This window comes from Physcomitrium patens, chromosome 1 (genome assembly GCF_059467195.1).
Source record: "Physcomitrium patens ecotype Gransden chromosome 1, ASM5946719v1, whole genome shotgun sequence".
NCBI classification, from domain to species: Eukaryota; Viridiplantae; Streptophyta; class Bryopsida; order Funariales; family Funariaceae; genus Physcomitrium; species Physcomitrium patens.
The window spans coordinates 16,137,451-16,161,680 of NC_143410.1; the positions used below are offsets into that span (position 1 = coordinate 16,137,451).

At 32.5% G+C, this 24,230-nt stretch overlaps 2 protein-coding genes and 3 non-coding genes across 6 annotated transcripts; 2 read left to right on the forward strand and 3 right to left on the reverse strand.

The window, feature by feature from the left end:
- Window positions 1-270: 270 nt before the first annotated feature.
- Window positions 271-3,617, reverse strand: LOC112286647 (F-box/LRR-repeat protein At4g29420). Of its 2 annotated transcripts, none has more exons than XM_024528733.3 (4): window positions 2,808-3,617; window positions 2,193-2,312; window positions 1,427-2,060; window positions 271-1,308 (listed from the first exon to the last, which is right to left on the reverse strand). In XM_024528733.3, exons 1-4 carry the CDS (start codon window positions 2,832-2,834, stop codon window positions 383-385), a joined length of 1,707 nt encoding a protein of 568 aa, XP_024384501.1. In that variant the 5' UTR covers window positions 2,835-3,617; the 3' UTR covers window positions 271-382. The 2 variants fall into 2 exon arrangements, with proteins under 2 accessions (XP_024384501.1, XP_024384511.1); XM_024528743.3 differs by having other exon boundaries at window positions 2,504-3,617.
- Window positions 3,618-18,255: 14,638 nt separating this feature from the next.
- Window positions 18,256-19,291, reverse strand: LOC112290992 (PRA1 family protein B2). The gene is made up of 2 exons (XM_024537902.3): window positions 19,151-19,291; window positions 18,256-18,965 (listed from the first exon to the last, which is right to left on the reverse strand). Exon 2 carries the CDS (start codon window positions 18,941-18,943, stop codon window positions 18,320-18,322), a length of 624 nt encoding a protein of 207 aa, XP_024393670.1. The 5' UTR covers window positions 18,944-18,965; window positions 19,151-19,291; the 3' UTR covers window positions 18,256-18,319.
- A 1,616-nt stretch (window positions 19,292-20,907) lies between these two features.
- TRNAT-GGU (transfer RNA threonine (anticodon GGU)) lies at window positions 20,908-20,979 on the reverse strand. The gene has a single exon. It is a non-coding gene; the product is annotated as a tRNA-Thr (tRNA).
- A 426-nt stretch (window positions 20,980-21,405) lies between these two features.
- TRNAY-GUA (transfer RNA tyrosine (anticodon GUA)) lies at window positions 21,406-21,487 on the forward strand. Its single transcript has one exon. It is a non-coding gene; the product is annotated as a tRNA-Tyr (tRNA).
- Window positions 21,488-21,593: 106 nt separating this feature from the next.
- TRNAD-GUC (transfer RNA aspartic acid (anticodon GUC)) lies at window positions 21,594-21,667 on the forward strand. Its single transcript has one exon. It is a non-coding gene; the product is annotated as a tRNA-Asp (tRNA).
- Window positions 21,668-24,230: the final 2,563 nt, after the last annotated feature.

Sequence of the window (24,230 nt, forward strand, 5' to 3'; positions counted from 1 at the left end):
AATTCCTCACCGTGAATTTCACGCGGTGTGAGTGATGTTATTGTTTTAAGTTCATGAATGTTGGAATTGAGGTTCCTTCTTTTTTATAATTCGAGAAAATCCAGTGCCCTACTGTGAGATCCAATAAAATATTGGGGATATCAAATCTAAACGAAATCAGCAATGCGACAATGGTTCTGAGAAAATTTGCTAGACGAAAACGGGCAGCTTCGGCGTTTGCAGGTATTCACAGATGCACACTGTACAACCATCCAACAAGAAGCACCGAAATGAACCCTTTAAATCCTTGTTACAAAGTCGAAATAATACAAGATGTGTGGACGCAATCACAAGAACACCAAAGTAATTTTAACGGCAGTAATCCTGGTGACCCTCCGAATCATCAAAAGCTAAAGCATGCAAAATTCAAGCTCCTCCTCCACGTCCCCCATTGCAAGTTCGTGTGCGCGAGATGCTCCTGGCAGGTCGACCTCAGCTGATCGGGCTTGACTGGGCTGTCCAAGTGCACATAAATTTCCAGCCGCTGCAGCGAAGGAACGGTGCTGACGAGCCGTAACAGGAGAGCGACGCAACTCTCTAAGCTGAGAGCGACCATGTGCACAATGAGTCTTGAGAGGGCAGGCCACGTACGAAATGTGGTGAGCTCCTGGTTGGTAGCTAAGGATTGCTCCATGGAGTGCCAAAGACCTGGACCAACACTGAGAGTGTGCAGGAAGGGGCATAGTTCTTTGAGGGATTCGATGTCCGGGATTTGGAGAGGAACCTGAGGAATGACACCCTCCCACTTGCCATCCCCTCCGAGAGCCATACAAGGGACGTCCAGGAAGACCTTCTCAAGCACGGAATTGGTACGAATGAGCCTGGAGAGAGTGGAGAAGTGGCTGGCACCAAAAAGAAGTTCCTTGAGGTTCGTGACGTCGTCGAACTCAACGATGGATCCGTCGCGATTCTCCATGCACACCGCAACGTAGGTGAGTTTGGGAGCATGCACGCGGAGGACGTCCGGGCATACCATTTTAATCTGGAGCTTCTTGACGATGGGTAGATGGAGGTCGACGACCTTGGCGCTAGTGGATAGGCCCAAGCACAGGACCTCAAGTTTATTAGATGAGAAGTGGGCGTCTTGGACGCCAAAGACGCTCACGAGCGCTAGTATTACAAGTTCGGGCATGCATGCATTAATCTCCGTGAGCGATCGCTCGGTCATTTTGATACACCGGAGGGTGAGGCTTTTCATCTTGGGCATTACTTCGAGGTCGCTCGTGTCGAGGTACATGTTGCGCAACTCCAGAGATACTAACTGCTTGCCTGTTGCAATTTACGACTTGAAAGAATGAGCAATCGGCTTTTGAAAGCAATGGTTGAACTTAAACCTTGTTCAAGACTCACACACCTCGAAATAAAGAGGAAGGAGAGAGAGGATTACACTGCTCGGATAGTATTCTGAGGATGGGAGACTGTCGCATGATCGCTTGCTGGCCGTAATCAATGACCGTCAAATGCTGGAGTGAGTGGCCGCACGAGTATACCCACTTACGCACAAACATGGGCTCGCTCAACCAAAAGTCAACCATGTGGATCTCCTCCTTGAGAAGCGGATTGTCTTGCATTTCCTGGTCGACTTCAATTCGGAGCTGCTCAACCTTGCCCACACACCGGAGCATTTTCAGACATGCGTTCTTGAATGAAACATTATCGGTGTGTTGGAGGGAGGAGTTCGAAAACGAGGATGAATTCGCGCAGCAACCATTCTGATACCCACGGTTTGAATTCACTTGAGACATCTCACAGCAATCGTCATCATCTTCATCCTCCTCACTCTCGTCAGAATCAGACTCTATCATGTCATCTTCATCCTCTGTGTCAGAGTATGAACATTGGGGTCTCACAGGATAACGTTTCCGAGCAAGCTCGTAGTACCGTTTGAGGCATACAAGGTTGAGACAGCGAACTTCCCGCACAACTTCTTTCATAGTTTTACTCGTTGCCCTGCAATTCGCAAGGTCCCGTGCATCCTTCACCTTGTTGATGATGTCCGACAGAACATGAATGGGCAATGCCTGCACCACAATTAAACTTATAATTAATCAATCAATCAATCAACCGCGTCGTCTTTCAGGCTCATTCAGTCACTAAAAAAGCCTGGAGACAGACATCTGAAGCTCGGGAGCGCAGACTTGTGTTGGTAGTACCTCCTCTACGCTGAGGGGTTGAATCTCCTCAGCAACATTCCTCGAAATTATGGCGGCCAGAGAAGTCGCCAATATTGACCCATCCAAAACGCGATTGGAAGCTGGTGCTATCGCATGTTCCTGCAATCGATTAAAAATCAATTTAGAATTCGCCATCCTTCCACCTCCGAGAGGAAAAAGCTACAATCTGCCTTGTGCATCTACATTAAGATAAACGTTTTGGATATATCTAAACAAATCAAAGCAAAGCATGATCTATTACAACAGGATGACATTAGTAAACACAGATACAGACTATGAGTAATCACCACCTATCTGATCAAATTGATTTCGTGTAAGAATTGCAACAATCCCACATGGGAACCCTGCGCCCACTTGATGGACTAGTCTCCCCCCGATTGACAGACGTGAAACTTTGATTACTCATATGGTTTGACATGTATCCAGCTGGGTTTCAGGTACTCAGCACAAGTGCTGATATTAGCATTCATTGGATTCCTGCAGCTATGTAAACTTTGTGACCCCAATATCACATGCTTCAACGAATCACCCAGAAGGTGGAAGGGGTGCTAAAAGAGGAGAAAATTAATTGCCAACCATGATTTCGAGGTTTACCTGGCACCACCCCTTTGAGAGCATCATCACAGCTATGACTGACCACCTTTGTTGATTGCTGAGCACTCTGACCCCACTAATCCAAGACGAAGCAAACAAACGTGTACACTAACTCTCGGCGCAAGAAACCGCAGCTAAGAGAGCATGCTCTTGCTGTAGCATTGCCCTGGGTGTCTCGTCTGCCAACGACAAGTCATTACGGTTTTTGTCTTTATTTCCTCTCTAGCTTGACTCAGGACGCACCAGTCCATAGAAGGCAAATTAATTTTCGTCGGTGCCACCTAGTAAATTTGCATGCTATTCGTTGTGATTTGGTTGTGTTCACTCTTCATCGGCGGATGCTTGTGTTCGAGTGCGCTTAACGCTCGATTATGGTGTCGCAAGAACTAAGCTTTGGCTATTCAGGTGCAGTGGCCAAGTGATAAAGACTGATGCTTGTGAAGTATTATTCTCAATCTGGATTACGTTCTCTCAATAGAACATTCCGAGCGTGTGGATACAATTTGATGCACTGGACCCTCCTTAACACCATAAAATCAATTAAGCCACGGAAAGCTACCGAACTTCCAATCTTGCCCGTTTTCCAATTAAAGATATGAGAAAACGGACGAAAACTGAAGTGAAAAGAAAAACAAAAACACTCCGCAGAGATAGCATTAAAAAGGAGAGGCCTTCTCAAAGATGAGAACTCAGGCAGCGCAAGTGAAATCTCGAGATAATAGGCACAAAATGCATGAGACCCAGCAGCGCAAACCCTGAAACCCCAGCTCGGCGACTCGCTCACAAACAACACACACTCAGAGCAGTTCAACCCAAGTTCCTGTTGGAGTGAATAACAATCAAGGTATTAAGTAGCCCATTGATTTGGCACTGTTCCTAGAAAGAGAAGTAGCCCTCCCACACAAGGCAAAAACAAGGTCTACGCGAGGCCTCTAGGGTTCTGTGAAGGGGCTTCCACTCAAAAAGCGAGTTGGAATCGGTAAGTGTTCTCTAATAGCAACGACCGGCCAACTAAAGAATTACCATTGCAGCAGAAGCTGCATACCAGTCAGTAGACCATGGCTGGCGACCTGGAACAGTGCAGGGAAGGAGACCAAGGACACTGCAAAGTGGAGGAGATGTAACAGGGAGTGACAGACGGGAAATGGAAGGGTTACATTCACAGTGGGATTGGTCACAAGAGCAGATAGAGAATAGGATGGGGACTCAGTTCCACTGTCCACTTATTGAACCTGGATGAAAACCCCAGTCGGGGTGAAGTGACGAGAGCAAAGCATAGCAGAGTAGAGCAGGGCCCACAACCATGGGGACCCATGCTCATTCATGAGGCCTATCTGATTGATACGCAACGCAACTCACCAGACGAAGCCAGACTTGTCCATCCGCGGTAGACGGGCGTGCCCTCTTCTTCGCGGCGGCCTTGGTAAAAGCACCACGTTTCTTCGCGGCGGCCTTGGTAAAAGCACCACGTTTCCTCAGCCGCAACCTTGATTGACTGGTACCCTTCAGTAACTCACTCACCGTCGCATTCCGGTGCTGTCCGCGGAGCAGCCCACGCATGAGCGACGCTGCTGCAACGCTCCATGCAGCCCTCGTTTCCCAGCCGCCTTTTGCCCTGCTGCAACTATGTCGCCTCCTCTGTAGAATCACCGCTTCACTTGCAACAACCCCCCCCCTTTTCCCACGCTTCATTTACTACTAGTAGTAGTCGTCGTAGCCATCAGAGTGATGCACGACATGTTACCTCTATGTGTCAAAAATTTAGTATTTTGGGAAGTATGTGATCCTCTTGTCCATTCACAGTTCTCATTTTGAGAGCTTGGTTTTGTCAAGAATCCTAACTTGCCTAATTCTCTGGTATTTCTGTGAAAGCAATCATATGTAGTGTGTTGTTCTTAGCAAACCACTCTTTGTTACCTCTTCACTGCTCATGTTCATCCACCTTTTATTCAACCATGACTTTTGTATATTGTTGTTAAACCAACCACATGTTGCACTCATATAGATTTTAATGTAATATTATATAGTTAGTTAGCTTACTTCTTAATCTATTTCTTAATCTGTTTTTTAAGATATAGAATTGGAACCAATTTTGATGAATAAGTAATTTCGGATTGGAAAATCATATAAACAAATTGATTCATTGTAAGTTTTAATTTTTATCCATTATATATAATCAAAGGTTATTTTTAATGTTAAATTTTAGATTAAAAAATCATAATTTAATTATAAAAAAATTACACTAAAGAAATGAATTTTAAAAATACTAAAAATATATACTATCAACTATGTAGAATGGATTTATATCTTACAACTTAAATTTAACATGGATATTAAATCAATCTAAGTTTTTACTTTTAAAATAAATGATATTAGTATTAAAGCACAAGTTTTGAAGTAATATAGAACAAAAACTATTCTAATCCTTATGATATAGTTTTAGACCTATTAATTGAATCTGTTAAAAATCACATCTTTATTTTGCAACTTCTTTAATAAAATATTATAATAAATTAATAAATTATTAGATAATATTAATAATAAATTAATAATATCCTTCATTTAATTTTAACCTATTTTATTCTATAAGATTTTAAAAATATATTTAGACAAGGTATTATAACACAAAGTGATAAAACATTTAAAAACGAAGTCATTGGTAGAAATCCAAAATCCTTATTGATGTTTCATTGGAAAAATACAATTATCTGCCATATATAAATATTTCTTATAAAAATATTCAGATATTTTATGTTATATTCTTCAAATTATACTAATTTATTGAATTTAGACATCTACTTAGTTGTAGAAGTTTCAACTTATGTTTCTTCATAAGTATATTGAGTATAGCCAAAAACATATTCAAACATATATGTATATATATATATATATATACATACATATATTAGACAATCACAATAGATCCACTATATCTCTCAAAAGCACATTTATCAACAAACATCCAAACAAGTCCTTTTGACAAAAATGTCCTCCATCAAACATTATTGAGCAAATGGAATTTGTCACTACTTTTCATTATCATTCATTGTTAAGCAGCCTTATTGCAACAACTAAAACATAACAAAACAGTTATATATATATATATATATATATACACACACACTTCCCATTGTACTCAAACCATGAGACCCCAACATAAAATCTAAGGACAATGTTTTCCTGTGTTCATGCAAAACCATACAATGGGACTTAAATAACATAACTACCCAAACAGAGGACCCCACTGGCTTTATACACCATTTGATGAATAGACAATTTTGAACTATTGGGTATTCAAAGTTTTCTGTGTATAAATGAGCCCCATCTCCTCTAGAACAGTTCTAGAATAGAGAAAGCTCATCTTCCAAGTGGTCTCATTGTACATGATTATAACTGACTTTAGATCCAAAATACTTAGAGAAGATTCATTTCCCAACCTTGAAGGGAAGGCCATGTGGAATCTACTTCTTATATTGATTGACTGATTGATTTTTTTGATTGGTTGATTGGGTCAAAATACAAGACAAAACTTTGTTAAACTGATTAGGTCAAGGGATAAGTTTGTAGATGCTAGGATAAGAATATTTTCCTGCTCTTGGGTGTAATTGTTCGTGTGATATGGTCTAGCGATAAGTTTTAGTTGCCTATTATTAAAAGTCCACACAAGATCTTTTAGCGTATGTTCTGGGAATAAATTGGTGAATCATTTATATTCTATTCAAAGTGGATAGAATTTCTGTTTGTGGGAAAAGTTATTATCTGTTTTTCAAACAATTTGTTTTAGAAAAATTGGCTAGTTTATTTTATGATTCTAATTGGGCCAATGAGGTTCACAATGACATCAGTTTCTTTGAAGTCCAAATGCACTTGTTGGCAAGGTTAAAAAATTACACATTTATTCTTGAAAGTCTTTGTAAGATTACTTGGTTATGTCTTTATGTCACATTTTTCAACATTATAGCATTTTTTTCTAAAAAAATATATGTATAAATATAAATATATACATATGCATGTTATTTCTATTTAAAACTTCTAAGAGAAAGTATCAAAAATCCTTTAAGATCATCAAGGTCTTCACGATTTTATTTTTTTATTTTTTTTATTGTTGAATTGTAACTATAAAATGGTACCAAGTCAATGGTCACTAATTATTTATTATAACCCAAAACATTTAGCAATACTAATCAATAATAGCCAAGAAGTTTAAGATTTCTTCTTGTTTTTTTGTGCTTTAAGAATCTATAAAACACAATTTTATTACAAAAATATCTTAAAGATTTTTTAAAAATATTTCAACAATATCCTTGATTTTCAAGTATTCTTGATTTCTACATCTAAGAAGCCACCACAAAAGCATCCCATAACTTAGGAACTTGTCTTGTAAGACTTGTGGTCTTCAATAAGCTTCATTAGACTCAAAACCAAGGTTTAGATTATCTTTATTCCTATTTTTGGCTTCCTATTATTCTTTATGTGTGCAAAAATAATAGGAAGTCAAAAATCCAGTATCTACCTATATACATACATACATATATTAAAAATTATCAATACAAAATTCACTGAATTTTTTTGTGTTTACTTATTTATTATTATTTTAACTATTATTATATAATCATAAATACAGTAAATCCTGCAAAGAACAACTCATATTTTTTTAATAAATCTAATTTTTGGATATATATATATATGTTAAGATGTTTTAATTTATAAATTGGTTCTATACTGAACTTTTAAAATTCAAAATAAAATTTAAATAAAAAAAAAATGTAATTTGAATGACTTGAAGTAAAACTATTATCATATTTAAGAACTTTGGTGATGGAGCTAGAAGAATTTTCATAAGTATTATTTTCTATAATAAATGTAACTTAACAAAATAAATCCATTTTTTGATAACATATGCACAATAATTTAAATACAATATGCTAAAATTTAATATAAGTATGCATAATTTTGTTAATAGAAGGGAAATTGTTAAAAATACATAAATAAAAGTTAAATGTGATTTAATTGAAGATTTATTTGAAGCCTAAAAAAGAATATAATAAAATTTCAAAAGAATTATAATAAAATTAAATGTTGCAATGTGTGTTGAAATAAAAATAAAAATAAATATTTATATAGAATTATATATAAAAATAAAAAATAAATATTGAAATAATATTGTATTATTTACAACAATACTAGCTCTTCAAATAGAGAACTACATTTGAAGAGACTTTTGTACGAGCTATGATATTTATAATTTTCAGTTTACTCTTCTTGCATTAAAATCTTACACAAAAATTAGAAAATAAATTAATATGAATTTTATATCATTAAATGATTTTGGCCAAAATGTTCGTTTATTTGTCTTTTTATTGTATGTTTATATAAATGTGAAAACTTACTTCGTATTTAATTTGAACATTTTATTTTTGTATTTTTTAAATTTGTGAATAGATTGTGAATTAGTCTTCATAAGTTGGATTTAAAGGATACTTTTTAATCATACAAATAATAGTTGAAAAGTTTAAAATAAAAATAAAAATCTTCCACATTAAGTATAAAATTTTCACTGAAAAATAAATAAATAAACTAGTTCAACATATTTTGGGTATGGTAGTGTTTGATGTCAACTACTGTTTTCTAATAGAAAATTAATAGTATCGTCATATTCAATTTTTGATGAAATATCAAGGTAGGTGATGAAGTTGTCTGGTGTGTAAATCGCATAACTAGTATTGTAAACCCTAATATTGACCCTTTAACAATGTTGAACTTCACTGTACCATCTAATGTACCCCAATCATATTTTCACCCTTAAAAATGTACTTCATAAAAATCAGAATTCATTTAATTATGTTCTTATATTACAATATATACTTATGTGGATATTGTCAATCTTGGTCTAGAAATATAGAATAAAAACCTCACATTCACAAAAACTATTAGCCAGATGTAGAAGCCAGAAGCTAAAACAATGTACTAATTGACTTATTTTACCACGATTTTTATTATATTTTATTTGAATGTGTGGGTGAAAGAAAAGAAGCTTTAGAAAAGCAATGTTGTTGTGTAACATTGAAGACTTTGAAGTTTTTCATGAATTAAAAACCTTTCGTGAAAAACGCTTCTTTTTATAATTATTCAAAGGGAAAATTTAAAATGCATATTAACATGTAATTCAAATCAATGATAATGGATATTTCTCTAGCATAATTATGAGCATATGTATAGTTCTCTAAAAAAAGAAAATAAAAAATTATTCTAGTTTGTTGTATAAGAAAGAAAAAATAAAGTACAAATATTATCCATATGTACATACATACATACATACATACATACATACACATTATTTACAAGTTTTAGAACAACATAATCTACAAGCTTCTGATCATTATTTAGAGACTCTGATTTGGGGTCTGCAACACTAAAATTTGTCTTTGGTGTAAAAACATGTTTCCAAATGTGTCTAAATGACCACAAAAGTTATTATAAAAGTTACATATCTAATGTGCTAAAAAAAATTAAAAATTAAACAAATTAATAATTGCTTTTAATTTCAAAACAAATGTAGAAATATAGACTCTAAAAGGTGGGACAAACAATCTGGGTGCTGAAGGTCTTTTGAAGGTTTTAAAGCCTTGCAAAGAGCCACAACCAACTTAAACTCTTACTAGAATCAACAACATACATTTATCATTAAAAAAATTCATGGCAACCACAAGCCATACAATAATCCCATTTTTTGGAACCATACTCTCTTCACAGGCTTGATTTCAAGCTCACAAAGGTCACAGTTTTTAGGGTTTCAAAAAGTTCCTTTTTTTAGCTATTTTGCAGTTTCTTCCTTTGTTTCTTTTTCACAAAAAAGTCCTTCAGCAGAAGGCCCACCAAAATGCAATCTATGAGCCCTCACTTTTGTTTTCTGTTGCTCATGACATGTGGTACTTCTGTGTTTTGATTAGAATGATTCCTCCAATGGATTGATAGCTATGTCCAATGCCACTCTCTGAATAGCAAATGAATGAAGAAAGGGGGCAAAGATTTCCTTATGGAAGAATGTGAGAATTTATCTTCATGCCATGAACCCACCTGTGCATTTGATCATCCATAGGCGAGGTTTGTACAAAAAACACCTGACAAGTGCCTCCCCACTTGAAAAGATGTGAACCTCTTGGATCCTTCAGTGTTAGAAAGCTTATTATTGCTTTATATATATATATATATATATATTTGATGCTATTATTGAAAGATGCTAATTCAATGACAATAATATAAATAAGAAATGAATAAAAATCTTTGCAGTCTTGATAAATACAAGCAATAATGGAAGCAGATGTTGTCTTTGTTGTTGTTGTAGTTCATTGTTTTTTGTTTGTTAAGATGTTCTGAAAAAGCTGCAGAATCCTGTAATGCACAGTATTCTTCAAGGAGTAGTGAATTCTTCTGCACAGTCCTTGAGTAGAACAGAACAACCTGGATGTCATCCCACAAATCCCATAAAAATCATCCTTGAATCTCATTCATCCACAACTGAATTCAGCACAGTGCAAACCCTAAAATCAAAAGCACAAGTCTAAAGTTCTGAGTATTCCCTCTCTTCTCTTCTTAACAGTAAAACCCTCGAAGCTATTTGATATGAAGATATCCCAACAACCCAAATGATGCTTCCCCATGATTCTATATTTAAGTTTATTTATTTATTTTATTTTTTCCACCTGACACTGTTTGCATGCTAAGGAATAACAAGCAATAGGGTTCATGAAATTTCCATTGTTTGCGAGACTTGTCAATTGTTCAAATGTGTATAACTTTTAGCTTTTTTGCAAGAATTGTTTTTTTTTTCACGGGCCCGGGTAGGCAAGGGGGCTACCACAAGCAATCAATCTCATGTGAAGTCTCTTTTTGAGAGGACCAATTCCATGAGAAGAGAAGTTGGGTCATGGAAGCCATGGCATTTGCTCGTTATCCTTGCCCCACTTTTTGCTTTTTCATGATTTTTATGAGACCATATTGGGACTGCCTCATGCAAACATCAACTGCCCCTCGTTGGGATCAGAGCCAATTTGGGCAGCATTTTTAAAAAATTATTCTCATTTCTATTCTTTATTCACCATGTTGAAATATAAGGAACCACATGCCATAGAAGACAAATTGGTGGAAGCTCAAGCTCGGACTCTTTCCGAGAGTCAATGTGCATGCTCACAAGCAAGCTCTTTAGTATGTTGATGATGTAGTATAAAAATGAAATAAAAAAGGAGAATGGACATGTTATTGGGAACCATGATCTTCCCCACCCATGTGTAAGCATTAAGTGTGAGAATTGGTCATTTGCAATGAACTCCATCTACGAAAATATTGATAGACTAGGATGGAGGTTTGTAGTTTTCTATTTAGTTGGGAAGCGTGGAGCTTCAACCTTTTGTGGTTGGCAATGATTTGGCGCATTGTGACGGCATGGTCAGTCCCTTTGAATCCCACTAAATATCTTTCTTGACATGGTTTTTTTTAACCATATTAGAATTAGTTTTAAAAAGAAGTTTAAAACTTGTCAAGTAATGAAAAGGAATCATGCCACCTAATGAAGTTCCTTGTTTTGAAGAGAGATCAAAAATATGTACAATGGTAGTATCAAGTTTTGAATGGAATGAGGTTCTTAGATTTTAAAGTAGAATGACTTTTCAAGAGCTTTAGCACATGGTGATAGAAAATTGAGGAGGATGGGCTTTGTGGAAGTTGTGAGGAGATTACACTTTGTTGGCCTTAAGAAAAAGAGAAAAAGTATTAAAAATTAAGAAATTAGTATTACTATTCTCATCCACTTTAGCTTTGTCCATATACTTGGAATCGAAATGGTACATTGGGATAATAGCAAGCAAATGATCACAACAAGGGAAGAAAGTTTGATATTGTTTTGTATTAAAAATAATAATAAAAAGAAGTGGTTATTGATGGTTTGATTGGTGTTGGTTTCTAAAAGTCTTGATGTCTTGATGTCAAAAAGATAATGTCTTATGAAGCCCTCCAAAAATATCAACATTATATAAAATATGCTTCTATTGAGCAACAAAGAAATTTGCAAAGTCTTAACAATTTTGTTTGATTCAACGTGTGCTAGATTTGAAATAACTGTCATGTTGTGAAGCCAATCATTAGGCTTTTGAAAAGGTTGGAAGAATCTGATTGAACAGGATTATGAAAAACAGTTTTTTGAAAACATCAGATGGAGTTTTTTTTAAACATGAATCTACTTTTAATGTTCTATAGTTAAATTTTAAAAAATTACAAGTATGTACAAATAAACTTAACATAAAAAATTAAATTGGCAAAATATCATTTGTGTTTGTTTCATTTGATTACGTGATTGGATTTTTAATTTAGCTTATTATATCATTACAAATATGATATGAATATGGCTATAGTATATTCTACTAAGAAACAAAAGCATAATTTATCGTTTTTATTTATTTATTATTATTATATTAAGTTTAGTTTACTCATAATTTTTGTGTTTTGTTATTATGTTACTGTTATTTTCATATATTTTTAATTTTTTGGCATATTTATTTATAAACATTTGTAAGTAAAGAATTAACTTTAAGATGAAAATTACAATATACAATCTGCTTAACAGGAAAGTAATGACAAGTTCATGTAACCAGAAAACTTTAAACTTCTTCAAAAATCTCTTTCTATTGATTGTTTATGCGTATATATATATATATATATATATATATATATAAAATACTTGAGAAACTACAATTTTTATTAATATAATATAATCAAGTTATTATCATGAATGATTTGTTTCAAAATGGTGTCAATAAAGGAATGTAATTAATATGTAAAATCGTAAAAATTTGCAAAAGATACTATTTAATTAAAAAGAATATAATAAAATATCAATTTATAAATAAAAAATATATTTTATTATAATAGGTAATATTAAAAAATTATCATTAATCTTATTTTTGATATTTTGGCCTAGATGGATATTCTAATGATAACATTCAAGTATAGTTTTGATAATACATTGTAAATAAATGAAATTATATTAGTAAAAAGATTTGTTTCTATAAGGATCAGGTCAAGATAAGAACAACGTTGCTATTGGAAAAATTACTCCTGATTATGATACAAGGTAGATTATTTTGAATGAATATTTACTTTAGTTTATCATGTTTTTAAAATGTTTTATCATGATTCTTTTTACCTTGTGATTACCTTGTGATTACCTTTTAATTTTAAACTTTGATATTATCAATAAAACAATTTACCCCTTAAAATCTAGATATATCTCCTCAAAAGGTGAATAGGACAATATGATTTTCAAGCTTTTAATTTCAATTCGACTAGATGATTGATATCTCTCTTACTTTAAGGTATTCTCTGTTTATTTAAAAAAATGAAAAATGAAAGCTAGGATATGTAAGTCAAGAATGTAAGATTAATTGGTTTTGAATTGAAAAAAGTTAATTTTAATTTTAGGAGTTATGTATGTATATATATATATATATATATATATGTGTGTGTGTGTGTGTGTGTGGGTGTGTGTGTTTTAAATTATTTTATATAGCTACATAAAACATAACTTAATTTTTTTTATTATTATTAATTATTTAAATCTCATATTTCTTCAAAACAATATTTGTACTTTTTACTACATAGTTCTTATCGTTTTTTCTAATATTATCAATATTTGAAGTCTTTTATGAGAAGAAGTCAACTGTAATCTATTCCATATTTAAATAAAATGGTTTTTATTAAATGTAGAGCCACTTCCAAATATTAAAGGAAAAACTCTTGATTTATGAATTTCTCAAATAGTTGCTAATTAGTCCATAAAAGAAGATCAATTTATTCTTACTAGGTTTGAAAATAGTCTCTATCTTTAATTAACATAGTTTTATATTAATAGTTGAATAAAGCTACTAGTTTTTTAGAGAATTGTTAATGCTATGTCTCCAATTGATATTATTACACCCTATATGACCTTATTATAGACAACTAACTAATAACATGTCTTTTTCTTTTGCACGTTTTATCTTTTAATTGCTTTGAAAAAATAAATAGTGGTTGAGAGGGAGACAATGAAAATTTTATGAAAAAAATAGATTGCAATTTTTTTTGGTTTTTTGGTTTTTTTATTTTTTTAACAAAATATTTGACTCAAAAACTATTTGATTCAAAATTTTGTTTGTTTTTTTGTTTATTTGTTTTGGTTGCCAAAAACACAAAAATACTATATATATATATATATATATATTTTCTATTTTGGTTCAATATTGTGATTAAATATTGAGTTGCTAAATGCACCCTAAGAATAGAAGCATGCTATTTAGTCAATAAAAGTTGTGTGGAGTTCATGTGGGGTGTAACAATATCAATTGGAAATAAAGCATTAACAATTTTCTATATCTTCTATGCAATATTATTTATTTTACAATATTGTTGTGAAACATCAACTATTTCAAAAATCTAACAACTTTATAGAATAATTTATATACATCTACTATTACATAAAAGAAAATTTGTAAAAACAACTTGTTCAATATGTTTATTTTAAATTAACTTAACACAATCCACTGATTATTGTATGCATATTATTCTATAAAAGGTAATTTTTGTTACAATGCTTATTTACGTGTTCAGCTTTATGTTATTCTATAAATACGATCATATCAATTTTAATGATGAGATCAATGAAGTAATCAAATTTTTATTTTTCAATCAATTTAAAAAAATACATCAGTCATCAAAAATGTTTGTTATATGAATTAAAGTTTAACTTGGGACAATTTATTGCTGTGATTTCAGAAGATTTTTATACATAACACACATGTATTGAAAAAAATAACTAAAAAAGCTTATTCTTCTATAATTTATTTTTATTATAATATTATAATAAATGTAAAATATAAAAAACCAATTGTGGAATTGGTTGTGTTTCTTTCATTCCTTTATTTAAGTATAAAATAATTAGAATACTATTACAAAGCCACAATTATGCCATGACATACAATTCTGTAATAAGTGAAGAGACTATTGTTCTTCAATAAAAAGAAATCACTTAACTTTCTACTTTTGTAGCCAAATAAAATATAAATTTTTTCTTTACATACTGAAGCAACATGACTCCTGATTCACCTAAATTATTTATATAGATTATATCTAATATTACAATATATATATAGAGAGAGATACGATTTATTTTTAGGATAAATTTTGTAAGTGTATACCCTTATATTAGTTATTTAATTCTAGATATATTAATTCTAATTGATTATATATATATATACCATCTTTTTTTGTCCTGCAAGAATTATAAAACTTGAATCTTGGTATAAGCCTTAAGTGGTTAAAAATAAAAATTTATGTGAATAATAATATTAATGATATTTTTACTAAAATTATAATATCATTATTGAATTTATTTTATCTTTTAACTAATAATAATCCATTTTTTAATAATAAAACTAATAACACACAACAAAGAAAAATAAAATAAACTTTCTACCATTTGCAATAATTCTTATTTTAATGAAATTTGAAATAGATTTGATAATAGGAAGATTTTGTCACTGTTTGTGGTGGGTGAAGTGCCATACACATGTTCTTTTCTTATTCATTCTCCATTGAAATACACATCATTTTGTTAATGCTCTTTTGCATCATCTGAATTACCTCTTATCAATTTTGTTGAAAAAAGTTGACTGAACTTCTACCCACTACAACTTTACATCGTATACTTTACATACCACTAACAAGAATGTTTCTGTTAAACTCCAGCTGTGGAATCCAAACAAGAATTTGCGTAGTTTCTTCAAACTTCAAAAAGTTAGGTAGTGAAATCACGGAAAGAAGTTTGTTGCATGAAGTGTGCAGTTCAAACACGCCATGACAGTCACAAAGCTGGAAAACACTTGCCAGCAGTTTAACAGCTGCTCGCAGGAATCAAACTAGACTATCCTTTGTTAACCAGACAAGTACCTTTGCACTGATAATGATCTTGCTGCGAGTTTTTGATCCCTGGCGTGGCAAATGGCGATTGAGAAATAGACCGACCTTCCAGTGTAAGTGATGAGTTTTGAACACCAAACACAGATTAATCAGCAAGTGGTGGAGCAGACAATGATACGAAGGGCAGTCTGCCATAGCCATTGTGCTTAAAACGGGGTGAATTCGAAGGCGGTTGAAATTCTTTGATGCTTGATTACAGCGAACACTTCATGTGTCTATCACTCCACCTACATCGGCTGTTAGTGTTCAGAACCTTAGCACTTGACATGTTTCCAGGATTCAAGATGTGAGCCTGAGTTGTTATCCTCTTTCAGGCAAGTGTCATGGCCTTGTCACAAAAACCACCTCTGCAAATAAAACCTCCACAGATGTGTACTCGTTTGTCCCTCCCGGAGATTTGTTAGCCACGATGCCCGGTTCTGCAAATGCTCTGTACTGGGGGGACCTCAAATTGCACTGCACTTGTATAATTTCTGTGCAAATCTAATCTGTCATCTGGAGATAGATGAAAACACACTCCTGCACTTGGTCGTCGTGGAGACCTAGAGTTTCTAATGTTTTTCAACCCCTGCACAAAGTTACTACAATGTTACGGTAATAAGTTCAGGGGCCGGATAAGTTAAGCAACAACATTATGCAACTTGTCCTGAATGCTTGTCTAGACAGTTGTGGGTACAGCCCTGCTGCAGCCGGGTAGCCAGGATGAAAACAGCATCATGGTCACCACAAAAGTGTCTGGTTTCTCTCCTGCCTTCACATGGAATATCCTTCACTATCTGAACCTGTCGCAAATCTAACCTTACAACTGTACCACCTCTCATCAGTCATGTATCTCAAAAACTGGGCTCCACGTCGCGGTTTTGACACTTTTAATAGAAACATGTTTCAAGAAAATACCCCATTGATGTGCACAGTTCCCTTGAATAGAAGACTTCAGGATTACTTGTGTTTCTTAGGGATGACAATCGAAAGCCAATGTAAGCATTGGGAGGAACAAGGTTCAGCCACGACATATTTAAGTATCATTTAATTAGGTGTGGCCTCTTGGCCGAGTCACTCTCTCGCTCAAGTTGCAGCCATCCTACGTTCTGCGTGGAGCAGGGGACGAATTCACAAAAAATGTCTCAAGTGGAGAAAAGAATATTATATGCGCAAAAAGAGAACAGAAAAACTGTACAGTCTGAATGGAGTTGTTCGGAGAAAGGATTCAGAACAGATCACATGGAATTCACCACATCGTCTTTTTAGGCACACACCATCTCAGCACTCATCAGATGTTCACCTTGTTATTCTCCCAGATTGGGTAATGGAACCATCATTATGCAATACGAGGCAAAGTGCAATCAGACCCTGGTCGATTAAGCAATCAATGCAAATTCGTCTGTGCCTGAGAGTATGGTGGTTACAGTTCAATGGAAGCAGAGAAAACTGTAACATGTAGTTCATTAGTATTTCAACCATAGAAGAATAGGTTTCATACATAGGGCAGGTTACATGCAGTTTATCGGACTGAAAATGTGTTGTACAAACGAAGCTCAGCGGTTTTGGATAAATCCTATCCAGTCCTCTCAGAAGTAGAACGGTTTCAATGTCAGGTGACATTGGTGAGGATATAATAGTGTAGATTTTGAACCATAATTATCAATGTGTATACTGAAACCAGTTACGTCTGCAGACGCTACAGAGGGCATTTCATTAAGCAAGCACTAAACAATCGTTTCACACTGACCGATTCAATTTAAGTTCATCAATTCGACTGATTTCGAGACACTCTGTAATAGAGAATGAAAAAAAAAAAACTAATAGCCAAATCAAACACATTCGTGTCACCAAATGTCAGGGTCTTCTGCTGCAAATAATCACAAAGCAAAAGCTTTTGATGACATACCGAAATCAATGGTCCGCCACTAAACGTTTATGGAGAACACATGTCAAACTGTGGACATAAGACTGATCCATACGTACAAACGAGTCAACCAGATACTCAAACTTTCGGACCGAAAATTTTGTGATCACAACTGAGAAGACAAGTGCTGCCCTGTTTCCATGAACAAGCAATGATTTAACGCAACGGATGTCCATTTTGAATCAAATAGACACACCTCCACGAAGGTTTCAAAGTATCAAAAAAAGATACTTTCCCGCGAAGCATACCATAAAATATACGCACTAGATCTGAATGAACACATCTGACCGCCTCTCTCCTCTCTCAAATAAACAATGCAATGCGCTGCAGCGAGCCGATGACTATACCTATCATGACCTTAGCAAGATAAGTCATGCCCAAAATGGCAGGATGAACTACAATAACTGTGAAAAGATCACAGTTGATCTGCCCTAACGTCCAATTAAATCGGGTTTGAAAAAGTGTATGCAGTATACGGAAGTAGCCTTCAAAGAATCAGACCGTCCGAATGTGTCGAACGAATACGAGGACAAAATGGAAGGACAATATTTAGGATCATTAGAAGGATTATCGATACATTGAATCAAGGAATGTTAGGGATCTACACATGGGACATCATTTGCGGCACTCCAGTTCCAGATGAGAGAAACGACAAAAAGCCACCAGCCGACTCTTGCTCGTCGAGGAAAAGGTCGTCAGGAACGCGGTAAGCACCGTGAGCAAAACAGATGGCCCCTCCAATTAGAAGCGCAGAGATCAAAATAGATCCGACACTCGTCATGAAGATCATGATAATGGTGAAGACGCTCATGCCGAGCAGAACCTCCCTTTCACTGAACGTCCGGCCGTTGATGACAAGAGGCTCTGAGCGAATGAGGTAGAGATAGACCCATCCAGCCAAGAGAGCTAAAAGGAAGAACAAAGCTCCAGGGTTGAAGATCAAGCTCAGCGCAACGACTCCGGTCAGAATAATCGAGTAGTTAATGCGGAAGTAGAACCAATTCTTCCTCGCCCTCGTGATCGCCTCGCTGAACGACTCCGGCTTCGCCAGCTGCGAACGGTCGGCCACCTCCGCCCAAGGCCGCTTCTGGGCTAGGGCGAGGTTAACCGCATCCTGCGCTCTCCCTGCAAACGCCCAAAACGTCGCCTGGGACGGCGTCACACCCACAGTTGCTCCTCCTTGCTGACTAACAGGTATAACGGGAGGCTGGCTCGCAGGGGCCATGTCCGCTCCAAATCCTCAAACCCTAGATCAATCCGCACAACCCCAATATTAAACCCACGACCAAAAACCTATATCCCGCAAGGAAAACCTCTCTAAAACGCTTCCGATTCCAACCCACAACACCAACACCTACGCGAAAACCTCCATTGCAACACGAAATCGCCAAAACACAACCCCTACACGTAAATCAGCAACCTCGGCACCCACCAGATCGCCCTCGAAATTGCACCAAAACGCGTCAGACAAAGCTCCTTCACGACGCACGAGCGCAACGCGGATCTGAGCCGAGAACGGTCACGCCCCGCGAGGAAAAATCATGTGTGATTGGCGGAGTTCAAGTGGGCAACAACGTGACCTCGATGATTAGGCCTCCCTCGCTCTCCACAGGAGGAGGAGGAGCTCCAGAGCCCAGTCAGTTCCCCCTCGACGATTCATTGAGGGAAACTTCCTCGGCCTTGCTTTGGGAACCTTCCTTGCGAGCGCAATGGTTTGCGTTCCCGCCCACCCCCTTGCATTGCGAACTTTGGGAACGCGTGAATGATTTGAGTGGTGGTTTGTTGATGGAGTTGGTGTTGTCAAATTGTTTATTTATTTATTTATTTATTTATTTATTTGTGTATTATTATAATGAGGATGAGATTAATCCTTAGTTATGAAATGGTTTCATAATCTTTACTTCAATTGTTCTAGCGTGTCTTGTGGATTTCTTACCCTTCCTTCTAGTTATTTTTAAATTGTATGATGTGAGCTTTTCTACATTTTAAAATGTAGAAGAAAACCATGTGGACAATCATGTGTCATTGATCAAGGCAGATTAATCTCTGAACATGTATATTTTGATTGATGTTGTTTATTTATCTTCAGTATGAAATGAACATTTTAATCATTATCAGTGATATTAATTTGATTATAATTACAGATTGGTCGTAGAACATTAAAAACACTACTTCAAATTATTGCATAATTTTATTTTTGCATTCAAGTTATATATATATATATATATATATATATATTATTTTTAAAAATGTATATGTTAATTTATAAATTTAAATCAAAATACTATAGAATTTATCAAATAAAAACTAATTTGCATAGTATATAGCAAGTTTTAAAATTACTTATTAAAGTATAAGATATATTATTAAATATAAATCAATGCTTATTGATATAGATATGTGTTTGTTTGTGTGTGTGTTAGTATTAAAATATGATATACTATTAGACATAATGACAATATTGGTAAAATTAAATAACTATGACAATAAAATAATTGGATTATATTTACTATACATATTTTTGATTACTTTAGCAATACCTTAATTAAAGTAAGATATTAAATTATAATTTGAATCTAAAATTATATCTATTTATGGCATGCCAAATAATCATAACAAAAAAAAATGATGATCTTAATATAGCATAGTTGCAAAGCTTTAAACAATCAACCCTGTCGACTATCTTCAATGTATCAAAATATATTGGCAATGCTATAAAATTATTGCCAATTCTAGGTACAACATAGATGTTTTACTTGAATTTTTATTCAAATAAATATATTTTAACAAAAAAAAGAGGAATTAGAAGGTAGGTAAACTTTTCTTTTCTTTTTTTATTTATGTTTATGTCCCTTTAACTCAAAAATTTAATAGAATTTATTATAAGAGTAACCAATTTATATAAAATAAAAATCATCAAGTTTACTAAAAAAAAATTATATATTTAAATAAATAAGTTTTTTTAATATTTTCAAATAAAAACTACTTATAGTTTTTTTTTATAGATAAAAAAATGAATACAAACTCTTTTTTATCAATTTATGATGAATACATTAAATATATTATATCAATTAATTATATTATATCAAATTTCATCCTAATTTTTTTTTATTTAATTATTTACTTAATAAAAGTTTAACCTACTTAAATTCGTTTTTTTTTTATTTTCATTTTTTTTTAGTAATATATAGCCCTTTATCGGATTTGAACCGATGACTTACGCCTTACCATGGCGTTACTCTACCACTGAGTTAAAAGGGCTAACTTTAAATTAATTAAAAAATACATATAAACTAAGTTTGTGATAAAAAGGATAGAATTGTCAACTCAAGTTTTATTAATTAAAACTAAATTGTAATTTCTATAAATTTAAATTTTTTTCTAAAATATTTTTATCATTTTTTTATAATTAAAAAAATTAAGCATACTATTAACTATTGACAGTAAATAAGGAATTAAGTAACATAAAGATGAGGATTAAGCCCCCATCGTCTAGTGGCCTAGGACACCTCTCTTTCAAGGAGGCGACGGGGATTCGAATTCCCCTGGGGGTATTAGGTATTATGAAAAGACTTTTTTTTGTAATACTTAATATTATTAAAAAGAAAATTTTATATAGAATAATTAAAAAAAAAAAAAGATAAAAAAAAATATTAGTTTTAATTTTTTATCTTTTTTTTTTTTTTTGGGTCGATGCTCGAGTGGTTAATGGGGACGGACTGTAAATCCGCTGGCTTTGCCTACGCTGGTTCAAATCCAGCTCGGCCCAATTTTATAATTTTTTTTATTAAATAAATAGTAGTCTATTCAATAAATTGTTACTAATTTGACATAAAGCTTTTTGAATTGACATAATAAATATGTGTAAATTTATAGGGATTGTAGTTCAATTGGTTAGAGCACCGCCCTGTCAAGGCGGAAGTTGCGGGTTCGAGTCCCGTCAATCCCGATACATTAAATAAATTAATTTTTTTTTTTTTAATCTTTCAAAATGATTATTAATAATCATTTTGAAAGATTAAAAAAAAAAAAGTAATTTTTAATTATTTTTATTAATTATATTCATAAAATCTTCAATTTCATTTTGAAAAAGCCATTTATTTTTTAATAATACGTTTGTCATTTCATTTAATAAAACTTGATGCAAAATAAAAAACTGTAATAAATATTGATAAATTTCTAAAAGAGTATTATAAATCAAAGAATCATTAAGTAATAATTTATTTGTTTTCAACCATTTTTGTTGATTATTTAATAATTCAAAACGAGTTAAAATTTTTTGAGGATTTTCAATTAACCAACGTTGATATAAATATACAGGAGTAAATACTTGCGGGCGTTTTAATTGAACACCAATTCCTTCAATACGTTTAAAAGTTTCAATATTATTTTTTTCAATAAAAGGTAATTGATTCCACCAATTAATAGAAAAATTATTTATTGAATCTCGGCCATATCCACGGCGAAGAAAAAATTGTTTAATTTTTTGACTTGAACGAGATTTTTCTCGTTCTCTTCTTGCTCCATAAGTAACATATAATCTTCTCAGCATTTCTCCATCTATAAATAAATCTTGACGTGAAAAAATAAAATTATGATTTTGATATAATAATCCTGTAGGATCCCAAAGAAACCGTCCTCCAATAAATATAAGAGGTTTATTAGATAATTGCGATTCCATTCGATATTCCGTAAATAGTCGAGAAAATCCTAATATTACAAATTGTTCTTCTAATAAAATATCTTCTAATTGCGACTCTAATTCTTGTACATTTCTTCGTCTTATTCGTGATAAAATTCTTTCATATGGAAGTTGTTCTTTTATTTTATGCTGAATAATTTCAAAAGAATGAGAATTATCTGATGAGCCAGTAATATTTTTTTTATCTGCTTTTTTTAAATTCGATGTAATTTCAAATTCATTAGGGCGGTTTATCCAATTAAACAAATTAGTTCTAATAAAATTAAGACGAGATATTTTAGGAGCCCAAACTATATTACTAGTTAATTGATAAAGTCCTTTTTTAACCATGTGTAAAGGATTTTTGCTAAACAACCCAAAATATGAGGTAAAATTGTAAATTCTTTGATTGTTGATTCAAAAATAGAAGGTTCCATAATGTATTTAACGAAGTTGCTTTTTGCCAAGAAGATAAAAAAACTAAATTTTCTGCTAAATAAAATTGATGAGACGGATAATTTATTAAATTTTTTTGATAGTCTTCAGTTAAGTTTTCTAAATAATTTTTAATTTTTTGTTGTTTAATAATTTGGTTGCCAAATTGAAAATTTGTAGAATTGGTATTATAAATAAAATTAGGTCTATAGCGATCAATACTTTTATCGGTTATTAGAGATTGAACTAACAATTTTCGTTCTCTACGAGAAAGATCTATTCCTTTATTTTTAATTAATAATTTGTTTATTTTTTTTTTTGTAAATAAATAAAATTTTATATTTTTTATATAATGCTTTGATTTTTAAAAAAATGTATTAATAAATTTTCTGATTTAATAAATTTTATTGAATTATTATGAAGTAAATTATCTAAATATATTCCACGTGAAGAATCTACTAAATATTGAATTATTTTAAAATCCGCCCATAATTCCAAATAATCTGAACCTAGTAAAATAGAAAAATATTTTTGCAAAATAAAATAACTGAAAATAACTAAACTTATAGTTACTACATAGTGTCTATTCCATTTATTTACTAAATTTAAAGAAAACCATGGTAATTGATTCTCCTTACTTTTATGTTGTTTATTTATTTGTTTTAGCAAACGTGAATTCCAAATTCCAAAGGAATTACAAAAAATTTATTTTTCAAATTAAAGAATAGATTTTCTACTAAATAATCTAAATTTTTTTTTCTATTTTGTAAAATTGTCGGTAAAATATAATAAAATTGATCTGAAATATTTAATGAAATTTCTAAATATAAATTTAAAAATAAATTTTGAAAATATTTCCACCATTTAAAAGTAAAAACCATGGTATATATTTTTCAAATAAACTACTCAACTTTAGAGAAAAACTAGAATTTTTAAATATTTTAAATCTTTCCGTTTGTGGAATTAATTTAATAGAATTTTTTGAGAAAGATAAAATTCTTTTTTTATTTGTTTCAGAATTAAACTTTTTATTATTTGTATTTTTCTTTAAAATATTATTTATTAAAAATTTTTCAGAATTTGAATTTATAATAAATAATTTATTAATTTTATTAATTATTCTAGTATTTTCATTTTGAATTTTTATAAAAATTCAGAAAGTAAATAATTTTCAGAAGAATCAATTGGATAAAAATCATTATTTTTTTTTAACGATTTTTGAAGAGATATATTTTTTTCCAAATATTTTTTTGTAGAAAAATCGGATTAAAGCTAACAAATGAATTTGCTAATTTATTTAAATTAAAATTATGTATAAATAGTAAATTTTCATTATTAAATTGTTCTAATTTTTCAAATAAAAAAGTTTTATAAATTTTTAATTCAATATTCGAAT